The following is a 16,003-nucleotide window of genomic DNA, read 5'->3' as shown; positions in this document are numbered from 1 at the left end:
CTCTTTTCATGTCAGTATAGATCAGACTGAAGTTAATATGCCAGTTAGTCTTTTAATATGGTTTAATACATGAACAGTGAAAGAACCTACTATGATTTTGATGTTTTTCCTTAACAGAATCTATATAAGTCAGATCTACAGTGGCTCAGAGGCCTTGGATGGAGTCCTTTGGGATCTTTGGAATCTGAAAAGAACAAGAAAGCTTCTGAAATTCTGAGTGAAAAGAAGTACCGGCAGCACCCAGATACTATTAAGTTCACAAGTATCCCAGATGCCATGAATATCGTTTTAGCAAAATCTAATGCTAAAAATAGAAGTGATGTAAGTTGCCTCTGGAACAAGTGCATGTGATTCATAAATGTAGGAATAAGTTAGTATTCATTTGTTGAAAAGATTACCATACCAGAATGTGATTATAAAAATATAAAGTATAAAAATATTAGATGTTTGCAATCTGTGCCTTACTGCTCAGTTGTCAAGAAGTATTATGCCTTATTCAGGAGATTAAGGTCTTCAGGGCTATACAATTTATTCAGTAAACTGCAAATATACCCCTTACTGCATAGTATGCAACCATATTGGCATTATGCTGCCTTGTTGAACATTCGTGGATGTGAAGAGGGAAAAAAGGTATTTCAGTAAGAAGTTGGGGTATTATTTTATTTAAATATCTTGCATTGATCACTCATGCTTGCATGGTACATCTTTGCTTTGCAATTGTTGAGAAAAATTAAGATGAATTCACTGCCAAGCATGTGAGCCTTTTATCAGACAAGATATTTCTGTTTGTGTCTCTTTTCAGATACTCTATAGACAAGCCTGGGACAAGGACAAGACTCAGGTTCACATCATGCCTGATACTCCTGAAATTTTACTGGCTAAATCAAACTTAATCAACACAAGTGATGTAAGTGTGTCTCTACAATATTTCTTTTATGAAATTTGGATTTACTCTTTATAGCTTTAGTTTAAAATGAAATAGAGTATTTCTACAAATCTCATGGTTGTAAGCACACCTGTAATCTTTTCCTGTGAAAATTGTTATGCACTGGGAAGCCCAAGTAAATTGCTAGATTCTAATGTGGAAGTGGAGTTGCTAGAAAAAAATTACCAAGAAAATACTAAGTGCAAGTTTGGTGTTTTCTCTTTCATCCTTACCAATTATATAAACATTTTAGATATGTATTCAGGACTTTTCAGTAAGCTGGTTGTTTATTTAAAAGTCTGATGATATCAAACTACATTTTTAGAATTTCTTAGGATTACATTACATCAAATTCCTGGTTACAATGGAACAAATATAGATTAGGTGCAAAATGTAAAACGTCAGCAGCTTTATCATAAGAAATCAAGAAGACAAATAATTGTGATTAAAATTAGGTGTAACAAATCACGGGGTTGTATTATTCACCTCTGTAGAAGACAATTCTTCATTTAGATTAATATTTCCAGTAAAATAAAAATTTTGTTCTCAGATGAGTTCATCAGAGAAGTTGCAGGTAGTTATTTTTATATACTTTATATAATCAGTTACAAAATACACATTGTTAGAAGTAAGGTATGGGATTTTATTTGATTAATGAAACTGAGTTGGAATCTCATACTTCTTTTTCAATAATCAAAGGAATAAAATTACCATATTGTATAGGAAAGATGATCTTTTTTACATATTGAAAAACACTCCAGAGCTTTATATGCAATAATTAATTTGAAATCCTCTCCAACAGAAACATTACAAGTTAGGATATGAAGAGCTGAAGAGGAAAGGCTATGATCTTCCTCCTGATGCTATACCTCTCAAGTCAGCAAAGGCATCCAGAGACATAGCTAGTGAGGTAAGTCCTACCAAGTGAAAATAACAGTGTGGCATTGAGCAGGTAGACATTTCCCTTTAATAGGAAGAGATCTAACATTTTAACATTTACATTGCTCCTCACCCAAGAGGTTGTGTAATTCTTTATTGTGCAAAGTTAATAGAATTCATTAAAATACTTTACAAATAGAAAGAATGTAATCATAGAAATGAACATAAAAGGTTCTAGAAATAAAATAAAAATGCTAAAAATAAAGCCAAAAATTGTGATATATTTTTATAATACAGCTCAGTTCAAAAATTAGCCAGTCTACTAAGAAAACAGAATTGTTAGGTACTTCTTTAAAACAAGGTGGTTTCTCTATTCAACTAGTACCAATATAAAACGGCGTACCGGAAGCAGCTTGGCCACCACATTGGAGCGCGAAACATAGAGGATGATCCCAAGATGATGTGGTCGATGCACGTAGCGAAGATCCAGAGTGACAGGGAGTACAAGAAAGCCTTTGAGAAGTCAAAGACGCACTTCAGCAGCCCCGTGGACATGCTGGGTGTGGTGCTGGCCAAGAAGTGTCAGGAGCTGGTCAGCGACATTGATTACAAGCATCCTCTGCATCGGTGGACGTGTCTGCCGGACCAGAACGATGTTGTGCAAGCCAGGAAAGTGTACGACCTTCAGAGCGATGTAAGTTGTTCTGTACTGGATGTGTGAGAAACGGGCTGTCCTTCTTGAGTTCTGTTCCACTGTTGGAGAAATACAGTTGTGGACCATAAACCTTTGCTGATTGTGTGAGAGGGTGTTGTGGCCATACCGTCATGCTGAGTGTTTCTTTTTTGAAGCAGAGAGGCAGAAATTTGTGCGGCATCCTACTTTATGATCACAGAAGAGTTGTGTCTTTTTTTGATGGTGTGGAGAGAAAGGTTTCTGCGTGTGGCTAAAGTAGTTCATTCTGCTAGGGAAAGGGCAAAGGAATCAAATTTTTCCTTTTGGAGGACCAATGCCGGGCAAACACAAGCTGGAGTGGTATAAAGAGCATTAGGCGGTGGGGTGTGAGGTTCCTCTTCTGTGCCTAAGTCAGCCAAGATTGCTGGATGGGGCAGATCTTTGACCCTTTTGCCTACCAAGGCTTTTGCACAGAAGATGCTTGAGGAGAGCTCTGACAGTTTCTGGGCACCTGCTTGTGGTGAAACAGGCACACGGAGCCTACACCTCCTTGGTGTAATGGGAGCTGAGCTGCATGGGTGCTGTCTGGTGGGTTTACCGAGGGGAATGTGCATTGTCAGGTGGAGCTTCCCTTGCTAGGAGGGGTGCTTGCGCACACTGAGGATGTTGCTGAGCTGTTTGTGTCCTTGCTTGTTACCTCAGAACGTGTACAAGTCGGACCTTCTGTGGCTGAGAGGCATCGGCTGGTCCCCCAGTGGTTCGCTGGACGATGAGAAGAACAAGAGGGCGAGCCAGATCCTGAGTGAGAAGAAGTATCGTCAGCACCCGGACACCATCAAGTTCACGAGCATTCCTGACTCTATGCCTATGGTTCTGGCGAAGCACAACTCTGATATCATGAACCAAGTGAGATTCCCTTGTGTTTTCAGCCTGGGGGAAAGGAGTGCCTCTAGCAGGGCTCTAGAGCTCTTCTCTCTCCGGTGCCAGGGTTTTGGTGGAAGGGTGTTGCATCCTCCTGCTCAGGGGTTTTTTGTTCCTTGTTTTAGCTCAATATCTGTTTTGTGTAACTGGAGCAGAGATTGGGTGTGGTGCAGAAAAGAAAAGGGTGAGACTTTAAAAGTCTTGGGGAAAGGAAAGCACCTAAGTCTGCTGAGACCTAGAGGCTGGTAGAGGCCCTGTTGAGCTGGTTTAGTTTCTGTGCTTGTTTCCCTGTGCTTGCATGATCTTTCACGTTGTGCTCACCTTTTCAGCGTGCGTATACATCAGCCTGGGAGAAAGACAAAACCAGCATCCACATTATGCCAGATACGCCTGGTATTTTGCTGGCCCAGCAGAACCAGCAGAACGTCAGTGAGGTAGGTGGTTCTTGTGGGCTCGGTGTCCATCCGTGGGCAGAGGCGGTGCCGGAAGGAGTGTTGTTGGGGTCACTTTGTAACACTTGTTTGTCTTTCAGAAACTGTACAGGCTTGCAATGGAGGAAGAGAAGAAAAAGGGCTATGACCTCCGGGCAGACGCCATTCCTATCAAGTCTGCTAAAGCTTCCAGGGATATTGCCAGTGATGTAAGTACACAGGAGGCCTTGGTTGGTCACCCCCTTGGACAGTTTCTCTGTGCTTGCAGCTCAAGACCAGGGACTGCAAACTTGGGTGTGTGTAGCACACAGAGCATGTACCTGTCATTACCTCTCAGCTAGTCAGTAAAGGTGTTGGTGCCTGAGGTTCATTACTGCCAGTCCATCAGCACGGCTGTTATGCACTCCCCTGCTCCCTGCAGCTACCCCAATGAGCTGGACCTTTGAAAAGAAAACCCAAAGCAAGTTTTGTGTTATGACGGGGACACTGATCATTTCTGTGTGTTCTGGGACAGCGCAGACACTGTCAGGCCATCGTTACTTTGTCCCAGCTGGTGTTGCAGAGTATCATCTCCAGGTGCAGCTGTCCAGGGGCAGATTTTACTCTCTCTTGAGACATTCTGTAGTTTAGGTTTGTTCTGTTAGTCCTGGAAGATGAGCTCAATCTGTGCTCAGGCTTCCTGGGCATTTTGGAAGTGGGGGAGGGAAAACTGCAGTGCAGTTCCCTGTTACTGCCCAAGCTTAATCTGCCAGCGGCCTGAAGCTGAGGACACACTGAGCTGGGAGAATAAGAGTCCTCCACACTGCGAGGAGAGCATGGTGCACAGGAGTGTGTCAGCTGCTGGGGGCTGTGTGGTTGAGAGCATAGAGGGCAGTACAGGATGAAGGCCAGGTTGCCTGCTGGAGCAGTCTTGTGGGTTTTGTCCCATATTTCACCCCAGCTGTTGAGCCTGCCTCTCAGTGGGGCTTCTTGGGCAGTGTGGAGCTGCTTGCTGCACAAGCAAATTGCTCCTGGTTCCTGAGCTGGCTTGGTTTGGGTTGCTGTCCAGGCTTCTGTGTAGCTCCAGTGCCTCGGTGCAGGCCTGAGGTGGGACAGAGGTGTAGCCCACTGTGGGGTACATTGTGCTTGGGTGCCTGTTCCCGTGGTGATCTTCCCAGGCTCCATTAGGAAAGTGCTTTTCACAGGAGTTGCTCCAGAATAAAGCTGAGGGAAGAAGAAGGGCTGAGCGTAAACTTACTGAGCTTCTTTAATCCCACAGTACAAGTACAAGGAAGGTTATCGCAAGCAGCTTGGCCACCACATTGGAGCACGAAACATAGAGGATGATCCCAAGATGATGTGGTCGATGCACGTAGCGAAGATCCAGAGTGACAGGGAGTACAAGAAAGCCTTTGAGAAGTCAAAGACGCACTTCAGCAGCCCCGTGGACATGCTGGGTGTGGTGTTGGCCAAGAAGTGTCAGGAGCTGGTCAGCGACATTGATTACAAGCATCCTCTGCATCGGTGGACGTGTCTGCCGGACCAGAACGATGTTGTGCAAGCCAGGAAAGTGTACGACCTTCAGAGCGATGTAAGTTGTTCTGTACTGGATGTGTGAGAAACGGGCTGTCCTTCTTGAGTTCTGTTCCACTGTTAGGGAAGTGTAGTTGTGGACCATAAACCTTTGCTGATTGTGTGAGAGGGTGTTGTTGCCATACCAACGTCCTGAGTGTTTCTTTTTTGAACCAGAGAGGCAGATTTTGTATGGCATTGTACTTTATGATCACGGAAGAGCTGTTTCTTGCTTTGACTGTGTGGAGGGAATGGTTTCTGCATGTGACTGAACTTCATTCTGTAAGGGGAAGGGCAAAGGAATCAAATTTTTCCTTTTGAATCACAAGTGCTAGGGAAACACAAGCTGGAGTGGTATAAAGAGCATTAGGCGGTGGGGTGTAAGGGTTCCTCTTCTGTGTCTCTGTCAGCTGGAGGTTACTGGATGGGGCAGATCTTTGACCCTTTTGCCTACCAAGGCTTTTGCACAGAAGATGCTTGAGGAGAGCTCTGACAGTTTCTGGGCACCTGTTTGTGGTGGTGCAGGCACACGGAGCCTACACCACCTCGGGGTAACGGGAGCCGAGCTGCATGGGTGCTGTCTGATGGGTTGACCGAGGGGAATGTACATTGTCAGGTGGAGCTTCCCTTGCTAGGAGGGGTGCTTGCGCACACTGAGGATGTTGCTGAGCTGTTTGTGTCCTTGCTTGTTACCTCAGAACGTGTACAAGTCGGACCTTCTGTGGCTGAGAGGCATCGGCTGGTCCCCCAGTGGTTCGCTGGACGATGAGAAGAACAAGAGGGCGAGCCAGATCCTGAGTGAGAAGAAGTATCGTCAGCACCCGGACACCATCAAGTTCACGAGCATTCCTGACTCTATGCCTATGGTTCTGGCGAAGCACAACTCTGATATCATGAACCAAGTGAGATTCCCTTGTGTTTTCAGCCTGGGGGAAAGGAGTGCCTCTAGCAGGGCTCGAGAGCTCTTCTCTCTCCGGTGCCAGGCTTTTGCTGGAGGGTGTTGCATCCTCCTGCTCGGGGGTTTTTTGTACCTTGTTTTAGCTCAGCCTCGTTTCTGTGTAACTGGAGCAGAGATTGGGTGTGGTGCAGAAAAGAAAAGGGTGAGACTTTAAAAGTCTTGGGGAAAGGAAAGCACCTAAGTCTGCTGAGACCTAGAGGCTGGTAGAGGCCCTGTTGAGCTGGTTTAGTTTCTGTGCTTGTTTCCCTGTGCTTGCATGATCTTTCACGTTGTGCTCACCTTTTCAGCGTGCGTATACATCAGCCTGGGAGAAAGACAAAACCAGCATCCACATTATGCCAGATATGCCTGGTATTTTGCTGGCCCAGCAGAACCAGCAGAACGTCAGTGAGGTAGGTGGTTCTTGTGGGCTCGGTGTCCATCCGTGGGCAGAGGCGGTGCCGGAAGGAGTGTTGTTGGGGTCACTTTGTAACACTTGTTTGTCTTTCAGAAACTGTACAGGCTTGCAATGGAGGAAGAGAAGAAAAAGGGCTATGACCTCCGGGCAGACGCCATTCCTATCAAGTCTGCTAAAGCTTCCAGGGATATTGCCAGTGATGTAAGTACACAGGAGGCCTTGGTTGGTCACCCCCTTGGACAGTTTCTCTGTGCTTGCAGCTCAAGACCAGGGACTGCAAACTTGGGTGTGTGTAGCACACAGAGCATGTACCTGTCATTACCTCTCAGCTAGTCAGTAAAGGTGTTGGTGCCTGAGGTTCATTACTGCCAGTCCATCAGCACGGCTGTTATGCACTCCCCTGCTCCCTGCAGCTACCCCGATGAGCTGGACCTTTGAAAAGAAAACCCAAAGCAAGTTTTGTGATATGACGGGGACACTGATCATTTCTGTGTGTTCTGGGACAGCGCAGACACTGTCAGGCCATCGTTACTTTGTCCCAGCTGGTGTTGCAGAGTATCATCTCCAGGTGCAGCTGTGCAGGGGCTGAATTTACTCTCTCTTGAGACATTCTGTAGTTTAGGTTTGTTCTGTTAGTCCTGGAAGATGAGCTCAATCTGTGCTCAGGCTTCCTGGGCATTTTGGAAGTGGGGGAGGGAAAAGTGCAGTGCAGTTCCCTGTCACTGCCGAAGTTTAAGCAGCCAGTGGCCAGCAGCTGAGGACACACTGAGCTGGGAGAATAGGAGTCCTCCGCACTGCGAGGAGAGGATGGTGCTGCAGAGTGTGTCAGCTGCGTGGGTAAGTGCACACAGGGCAGTACAGGATGAAGGCCAGGTTGCCTGCTGGAGCAGTCTCGTGGGTATTGTCCCGTTTATGACCCCACTTGCTGAGCTGGCCTCTCGGTGGGGCTCCTTGGGCAGTGTGGAGCTGCTGTCTGCACAAGCAAATTGCTCCTGGTTCCTGAGCTGGCTTGGTTATGGTTGCTGTCCAGGCTTCTGTGTGGCTCCAGTGCCTCGGTGCAGGCCTGAGGTGGGACAGAGGTGTAGCCCACTGTGGGGTACATTGTGCTTGCGTGCCTGTTCCCGTGGTGATCTTCCCAGGCTCCATTAGGAAAGTGCTTTTCACAGGAGTTGCTCCAGAATAAAGCTGAGGGAAGAAGAAGGGCTGAGCGTAAACTTACTGAGCTTCTTTAATCCCACAGTACAAGTACAAGGAAGGTTATCGCAAGCAGCTTGGCCACCACATTGGAGCGCGAAACATAGAGGATGATCCCAAGATGATGTGGTCGATGCACGTAGCGAAGATCCAGAGTGACAGGGAGTACAAGAAAGCCTTTGAGAAGTCAAAGACGCACTTCAGCAGCCCCGTGGACATGCTGGGTGTGGTGCTGGCCAAGAAGTGTCAGGAGCTGGTCAGCGACATTGATTACAAGCATCCTCTGCATCGGTGGACGTGTCTGCCGGACCAGAACGATGTTGTGCAAGCCAGGAAAGTGTACGACCTTCAGAGCGATGTAAGTTGTTCTGTACTGGATGTGTGAGAAACGGGCTGCCCTTCTTGAGTTCTGTTCCACTGTTGGGGAAATGCAGTTGTGGACCGTAATCCTGGGCCGATTGTGTGAGAGGGTGTTGTGGCCATACCGACGTGCTGAGTGGTTGTTTTTTGAAGCAGAGAGGCAGAAATTTGTGCGGCATCATACTTTATGATCACAGAAGAGTTGTGTCTTTATTTGATGGTGTGGAGAGAAAGGTTTCTGCGTGTGGCTAAAGTATTTCATTCTGTAAGGGGAAGGGCAAAGGAATCAATTTTTTCCTTTTGGAGGACCAATGCTGGGCAAACACAAACACCTGCTTGTGGTGGTGCAGGCTTACGGAGCCTACACGACCTCAAGGTAATGGGAGCCGAGCTGCATGGGAGCCCCTTCATGCTGTCTGGTGGGCTGAGCCAGGGGAATGTGCATTGTCAGGTGGAGCTTCCCTTGCTAGGAGGGGTGCTTGCGCACACTGAGGATGTTGCTGAACTCTTTGTGTCCTTGCCTTTCACTTCAGAACGTGTACAAGTCAGACCTTCTGTGGCTGAGAGGCATCGGCTGGTCCCCCAGTGGTTCACTGGACGATGAGAAGAACAAGAGGGCGAGCCAGATCCTGAGTGAGAAGAAGTATCGTCAGCACCCGGACACCATCAAGTTCACGAGCATTCCTGACTCTATGCCTATGGTTCTGGCGAAGCACAACTCTGATATCATGAACCAAGTGAGATTCCCTTGTGTTTTCAGCCTGGGGGAAAGGAGTGCCTCTAGCAGGGCTCGAGAGCTCTTCTCTCTCCGGTGCCAGGCTTTTGCTGGAGGGTGTTGCATCCTCCTGCTCGGGGGTTTTTTGTACCTTGTTTTAGCTCAGCCTCGTTTCTGTGTAACTGGAGCAGAGATTGGGTGTGGTGCAGAAAAGAAAAGGGTGAGACTTTAAAAGTCTTGGGGAAAGGAAAGCACCTAAGTCTGCTGAGACCTAGAGGCTGGTAGAGGCCCTGTTGAGCTGGTTTAGTTTCTGTGCTTGTTTCCCTGTGCTTGCATGATCTTTCACGTTGTGCTCACCTTTTCAGCGTGCGTATACATCAGCCTGGGAGAAAGACAAAACCAGCATCCACATTATGCCAGATACGCCTGGTATTTTGCTGGCCCAGCAGAACCAGCAGAACGTCAGTGAGGTAGGTGGTTCTTGTGGGCTCGGTGTCCATCCGTGGGCAGAGGCGGTGCCGGAAGGAGTGTTGTTGGGGTCACTTTGTAACACTTGTTTGTCTTTCAGAAACTGTACAGGCTTGCAATGGAGGAAGAGAAGAAAAAGGGCTATGACCTCCGGGCAGACGCCATTCCTATCAAGTCTGCTAAAGCTTCCAGGGATATTGCCAGTGATGTAAGTACACAGGAGGCCTTGGTTGGCTCACCCTCCAGGACAGTTTCTCCATGTCTGCAGATGACATCTGTTATAGTGTTTCTGAATAGTCCAACAGAGTTTTGAGTTTACCCATCAATTTGGCCTTTAATTTATTTAATTTTGTGAAAGTCTCTTATTCGTAACCTCTTTTCTTTAAATATGCTATAGTTTTGAATTTTCTCATGATAGAGTTTTTGTAAGACGTAAAGGCATTATAAAAGTAGTAGGTTGCTTGATGATTAGATGTTAATATTAAAAATTCTCATTCGTGCTTGAATGTCACCTACTGACTCTCTATGGAGATGTGTATATTTATTGAGCTTTTTAGGCTTTTATTGATTCCATAATTTGGACACTTTTTATTCTCTCACGTATTGAGGAGTACCTCTTAATATGTAGGCCATAGTGTGATTTGGAAAACATGAAGGTTACAACAGGCAGAAAATGTTAGGTGAATCCCTTTGTAGCTGCACATTACAATTCATCAGCTGAATACTTACTTTAATACTCCGTGGTTTCACATACTAAGTTCTCTGTAGGTTGTTCTACATGGCTTTTTCTTAATATGTGAAGAAAACTGAAACAAAACTCAATAAACATCTTTTTGCCTATAGTACAAGTATAAGGAAGGTTATCGCAAGCAGCTTGGCCACCACATTGGAGCGCGAAACATAGAGGATGATCCCAAGATGATGTGGTCAATGCATGTAGCGAAGATCCAGAGTGACAGGGAGTACAAGAAAGCCTTTGAGAAGACAAAGACGCACTTCAGCAGCCCTGTGGACATGCTGGGTATCGTGTTGGCCAAGAAATGCCAAGGGTTGGTCAGCGATATTGATTACAAGCACTATCTGCACCAGTGGATCTGTCTGCCAGACCAGAATGATGTCATCCATGCTAAGAAGGCCTATGATCTGCAGAGTGATGTGAGTTCTCACTGATGAGCATTGAAGTTCTGAAGTGTATGTAATTTCCCTAATGTACAAAGCATATAAAAGATAGAAACTGCTCTCTACAAAATGCAGAAGATCCTGAACTGTTTCTGTTGCAGTGTTTTTCCGCATTGTGTTTTTCTCTACTTGTTCCAAGACGAGGTCATAAGACCCTTAATAGTGAATGAATCTGTAAATAAGGAATATGGAGTAGTATGAAGGTTTAAATGCAGCAAATCTGTTAGCATAGAAGATTAGCAGATAAGTAATATAATCATCAGAGTTAACTTTAATGCCTATATATGTAGATTAATCACATATAAAGGGGGAATTGCCCAGTGTGACTTTTTTCTTTAAGATTCATTACTGGAATTCTTCCATTCTGTCTTGGGGAAATTGTTTAAGTTAAGACTTGCTCTTCCTTACTGAATGACGTCTTGTTTCTTGGGAATATACATTACAGGAAAAGTTTATGCTGGCTTTCAGAATTTTGTTTTAAATACCTCATTTATCCTTTGACTGTTCCTATACATGTTGTTCAGTGAATGATACCTCTTGAAGACAGGCCTTGGGATCTGAATCTAGGTTGTAAACAGGGAGTGTTTTGCAGATTGAACTAGGAGGAAGGAGACTAACAGAAAATAAGCATTATTTGCATGAGATATATGAAATGTTTACCTGGCAATATTAATGAGATGGCTGTCTTTGTACTTTTTGCAATAGAATTGCTACAAGTCTGACCTTGAATGGTTGCGGGGCATTGGTTGGGTCCCAATTGGTTCCTTGGATGTTGAAAAAGCCAAGAAGGCAGGAGAGATCTTGAGTGATAAATTATACCGTCAGCCTCCGGACACAATCAAATTTACTAGTGTTACTGATTCTCTAGAGATGGTCTTGGCCAAGCATAATGCAGAGACGATGAATAAGGTGAGTCTTGATTCAATTTGGTAAGGTCAGCACCCTCCAGCTAAACCCTGGAGACAGTGGTCTAGCAATACAAGTCTGTTGCTGCAAGCAATTTAAGCACAGTGAGACGTTACGTTCTTGGTAATCAACAGGTAACTTATTTTTAGCAAGTGCTAATATAGCAATATCTTCTAAGTTAAGTTAAATATTAACTTTGAGTTGGAAAGCCTACTACATACTCTAGCATGTACCTAGTATAGTAGTGTGTTAATTTCCATCTAATTTTTAATAAAACAATTTAGCTATTTGTCTAATAAACCTAATAATTTATCAAATATATCTAGTAATCCAAGACTTAATTTACTTATTTCATGTCAGTCTTTGAAATATCTGTATTTCAAACAATTCAGCATAGCTCTCACAATGTAAGAGTTTTTCTGAGTCTGTGGCTGTAATCTCAATCCTATTTATGTCAATAAAACCATTTCCTCCTTCAGTGAGGCCTTGTTCTTAGCGTTTAAAACCGTGTGTCTGATTAGCCTTCTGTTGAAAGCTTTTTTTTGTAAACATTTCCTTTAAAACTGAATTCTTTCTACATTACAAATTCTTAAGCTGTAAATTAAACATCTTGAGGAGTGAATATAAGGTCTTGTTACTACGTAAAGAATAAAGATTTTTTAGACTTCACTTGGAGTACAGTTCTGTAATTTTTTGTGCTATATAGGGGATCTCCAATAGCCATCTTTTTTTTTTCCACTCCTAACACATGTTATTTCTCCTGCAGCGTTTGTATACAGATGCCTGGAATAAAGACAAGACACAAGTTCACATAATGCCCGACACACCTGAAATCACACTAGCAAAACAGAACATGCAAAACTACAGTGCGGTGAGTGTGTTAGATCTCCAGATGTAACTGGTCTGTTTCATGTCTGGATTATCAATATCCTGATAAACTTGATATAGATGATACCATCTATTTCTTTAAGCAACACCAAATGTTTATAATCAAAATTGTGACTTAAAAAGCATCACTTGCGTTTTTGTACAGTCGTGTATATATATGTCTGTGTCTTAGAATAAATTCTTTGATAAGTGTGTCTCCATAGAATTTTGGGGGGTTCTTTCTCCAATTGTGCATAACATTGGGAAGGTGCAAAATTCATTCCAACACTGGAAAAGACAAAAAAAAATTTCCAGCACAATTGTGAAGAGCATTGTTCCCAGTGTTCAGTGTTAGTTTAGATAAATATATTCACATCAGCAAGTGAAGGCTTTAGAAAGTAAGTTTTATTCTATTTGTATGTGAAGGAGTAGCTTGTCTATGAAGTTGTAATCTGTGTTATTAAAGTACTGGAAGAAAAAAAAATATTATCTAATGTATTTAACAAGGATCCTAATTCAATACAAATTCATATGAGCTACTGCTCAGGGGCTTTGATTTAAGAAAGATAAAGCTGGGTTAGAATAAATCTTAACTTTTTTTTAATCTACTCACAAGCAGTTTGTTTTGCACAGAATATAATATAAGGAATTCAGTTACACGAATCCTATTGTTTAATTCTTCATCTAGAAACTCTACAGACAAGCCATGGAAGAATCCAAAAAGAAAGGCTATGATCTGAGAAGTGATGCTATCCCCATTCAAGCTGCCAAAGCATCCAGGCAAATTGCTAGTGATGTAAGATATAAACTTTTTATTTCTTTGTGTGCTGATATCTGATCTCTACAACCTGAAAACTATCAGTTAAATTCTGTAAAAGGCATTTCAATTAAACTCTAATCTCAAAATGTACATTTTTGGAAGTAAATTATATATGTATAAAGACTTCTTCGTAAAAACTATGGACAATATAATGCTGCTATCATGGTATTATTTTAATGTTTTGTTAATTAAATCTTTATATCGTATGTATAAATAGGGATTATTTCTCACTAATATTAGAGTGTTTTTTCAAAAAAAATAAATCTCACACTTCTCAATATAGGGTTCTAATACAAATCGTAGAAATTTAATCACAGAATCCATGTTATTAGCCCCATAATTACTTTGAATGTATTTTGTTGGCTGTAGATTATAGAGAGTTTTGGAGACTTTGTTATTAGAAACATTTAAAATGAGTAACTGATTTTTATACGTAATATATAAACATAATATTTTGATTTATATCTCAGTACAAGTATAAGGAAGGTTATCGCAAGCAGCTTGGTCACCACATTGGAGCGCGAAACATAGAGGATGATCCCAAGATGATGTGGTCAATGCATGTAGCAAAGATCCAGAGTGACAGGGAGTACAAGAAAGCCTTTGAGAAGACAAAGACGCACTTCAGCAGCCCTGTGGACATGCTGGGTATCGTGTTGGCCAAGAAATGCCAAGGGTTGGTCAGCGATATTGATTACAAGCACTATCTGCACCAGTGGATCTGTCTGCCAGACCAGAATGATGTCATCCATGCTAAGAAAGCCTATGATTTGCAGAGTGATGCAAGTACCTTTTATTTCATTTTTGGGGAGGAATGTATTTGAAACATTACATAGGTGGTCCAGGGCATCAGATACTAATGTGGTAAAAACAACTTTCAAGACTTTAAGTATTATTGAAAATGAGATCTCTAATAAGATATGTTCACTAGTTGACATTAAATGAAATTCTGTAGTTTGGCCTATTTATCATTTGCCTTTCTGTGAAGCTTGGGTAATGTTTTCACTCTGCATCTAGGTGAACTGCAGTGATATCAGCTAAGATTTTGTCTGAGCTTTTAGAAGTTTAATTAAAAATCTCTGAGTTTAATTAAAAATCTCTGATATCATGCACTACGTAAATTGCATTATTATTATTAGAATAACCTGTGTATTTTTTTTCCCAATAGAATTGCTACAAGTCTGACCTTGAATGGTTGCGGGGCATTGGTTGGGTCCCAATTGGTTCCTTGGATGTTGAAAAAGCCAAGAAGGCAGGAGAGATCTTGAGTGATAAATTATACCGTCAGCCTCCGGACACAATCAAATTTACTAGTGTTACTGATTCTCTAGAGATGGTCTTGGCCAAGCATAATGCAGAGACAATGAATAAGGTGAGTCTTGATCCAATTTGGTAACAACAGCACTCTCCAGCTAAACTCTGGAGATGGAAGACTTGAAATGCCATGATGACAAGTAATGCCGAAGTTCAGAGATGATGCTTTTTGATGCTTTTTTCAAATAGTGTGCTGTCTTTATTTCAATCAAAACTAACAGCCATGTAACAGTAGACTCAGCTCAAGGTATTATACATATTCCATTTTAATCTTTTATTCAACATGTCTATGTAGTAAATAGTAGGAATGCACCGTCTTATTCATTTTTCTTAATTAATGAAGTTGCTTTCTAAGTGCTGAATTTCCTCAGGTAAGTTATTTTTACAAAGAGAATTTGTTATCTGTATCTGATTAAAAACATAAGCATATATTCATGCTGTTTCCTGTAATTTTACCTAATATCCTTTGTTTTACTTGGTTTATGAGTATTTAACTTATATTGTAAAGCGACAGTAATCTCTTCCTCTATTCTTTTTTAGCGTTTATACACTGAAGCATGGAATAAAGATAAGACCATGGTTCATGTCATGCCTGACACACCGGAAATCCTGCTAGCTAAACAAAACCAATTAAACTACAGTCATGTAAGTAAAATTGAAGAGCTCAGAGAAGTAGAATTTTGTCATCTCGTATTCTTACTTAATATTATAATATTGTCAAGTTCTGTAGTTCCACAAATGGTCAGCTATGCTGATAACATCAGAGTTGTCCTTTTTCTTGAATTTACTTCCTAGGTATCTAACTCAGGCTTCTTAAATATGTTATCTACCATAAACTAGAAATAATTTCTATAGCAAAGTATGGAAATAAATAATTTAAGTTTTAGAACATTCCTTTCTTTCTCATCCCTGGATGATTTCCAGTTCCTGAGTATCTACCATAAAATTACAAGATCTTTGAAATCTGTTGTTTTGTTTTTTTACCTTCTAGAGAAGAAAGAGCTTTGTTCAAATATTTAAGCTGTTTGAACATTAACAACATTTTGGGGGAATTCAATTTGTTTTATTACACGGAAGTGCTTAACTGAAGTGGGTAAATTACCTGATTTTTGAAACACAAATGTGTTTTTTTCTCACAGAAAATGTACAAACTAGCTTTGGAGGAATCAAAGAAGAAGGGTCATGACATGCGTTATGATGCCATTCCTATTCAAGCTGCCAGAGCATCCAGAGAGATTGCCAGTGATGTAAGCAGTCTTTTCATCATGTCTGTATGGATTTGGTAAAGCAAAAAATCAGAATTTTTCGTGTGCTGGTTTTTTTCACGTAGTACCTTGAGTATAGAATAGATAATACTGAAATCAAATGATTCTACTGCATGTTCTATAGTACATGAAAGGGATAGCCAGTATTTTTATGCACAAGTTATATACCGCAGTAATAAA

At 42.2% G+C, this 16,003-nt stretch overlaps 1 protein-coding gene across 1 annotated transcript in view; it reads left to right on the top strand.

Moving 5' to 3' along the window:
• Window positions 1-16,003, top strand: part of NEB (nebulin) — a 119,033-nt gene that overhangs the window by 30,982 nt on the left and 72,048 nt on the right. The window contains exons 41-63 of the mRNA XM_082762888.1: window positions 118-321; window positions 803-907; window positions 1,728-1,835; window positions 2,187-2,498; window positions 3,180-3,383; window positions 3,728-3,832; window positions 3,931-4,038; window positions 5,088-5,399; window positions 6,079-6,282; window positions 6,626-6,730; window positions 6,829-6,936; window positions 7,976-8,287; window positions 8,823-9,026; window positions 9,370-9,474; window positions 9,573-9,680; window positions 10,316-10,627; window positions 11,357-11,560; window positions 12,324-12,428; window positions 13,113-13,220; window positions 13,715-14,026; window positions 14,413-14,616; window positions 15,099-15,203; window positions 15,698-15,805. Of these exons, the coding sequence (XP_082619014.1) occupies window positions 118-321; window positions 803-907; window positions 1,728-1,835; window positions 2,187-2,498; window positions 3,180-3,383; window positions 3,728-3,832; window positions 3,931-4,038; window positions 5,088-5,399; window positions 6,079-6,282; window positions 6,626-6,730; window positions 6,829-6,936; window positions 7,976-8,287; window positions 8,823-9,026; window positions 9,370-9,474; window positions 9,573-9,680; window positions 10,316-10,627; window positions 11,357-11,560; window positions 12,324-12,428; window positions 13,113-13,220; window positions 13,715-14,026; window positions 14,413-14,616; window positions 15,099-15,203; window positions 15,698-15,805 (4,062 nt within the window). The remainder of the gene's footprint in view (window positions 1-117; window positions 322-802; window positions 908-1,727; window positions 1,836-2,186; window positions 2,499-3,179; window positions 3,384-3,727; window positions 3,833-3,930; window positions 4,039-5,087; window positions 5,400-6,078; window positions 6,283-6,625; window positions 6,731-6,828; window positions 6,937-7,975; window positions 8,288-8,822; window positions 9,027-9,369; window positions 9,475-9,572; window positions 9,681-10,315; window positions 10,628-11,356; window positions 11,561-12,323; window positions 12,429-13,112; window positions 13,221-13,714; window positions 14,027-14,412; window positions 14,617-15,098; window positions 15,204-15,697; window positions 15,806-16,003) is intronic.

Source organism: Aythya marila (genome assembly GCF_965140915.1).
Source record: "Aythya marila genome assembly, chromosome: 6".
In the NCBI taxonomy this organism is placed as follows: Eukaryota; Metazoa; Chordata; class Aves; order Anseriformes; family Anatidae; genus Aythya; species Aythya marila.
This window is presented reverse-complemented; position numbering and strand designations above follow the sequence as displayed.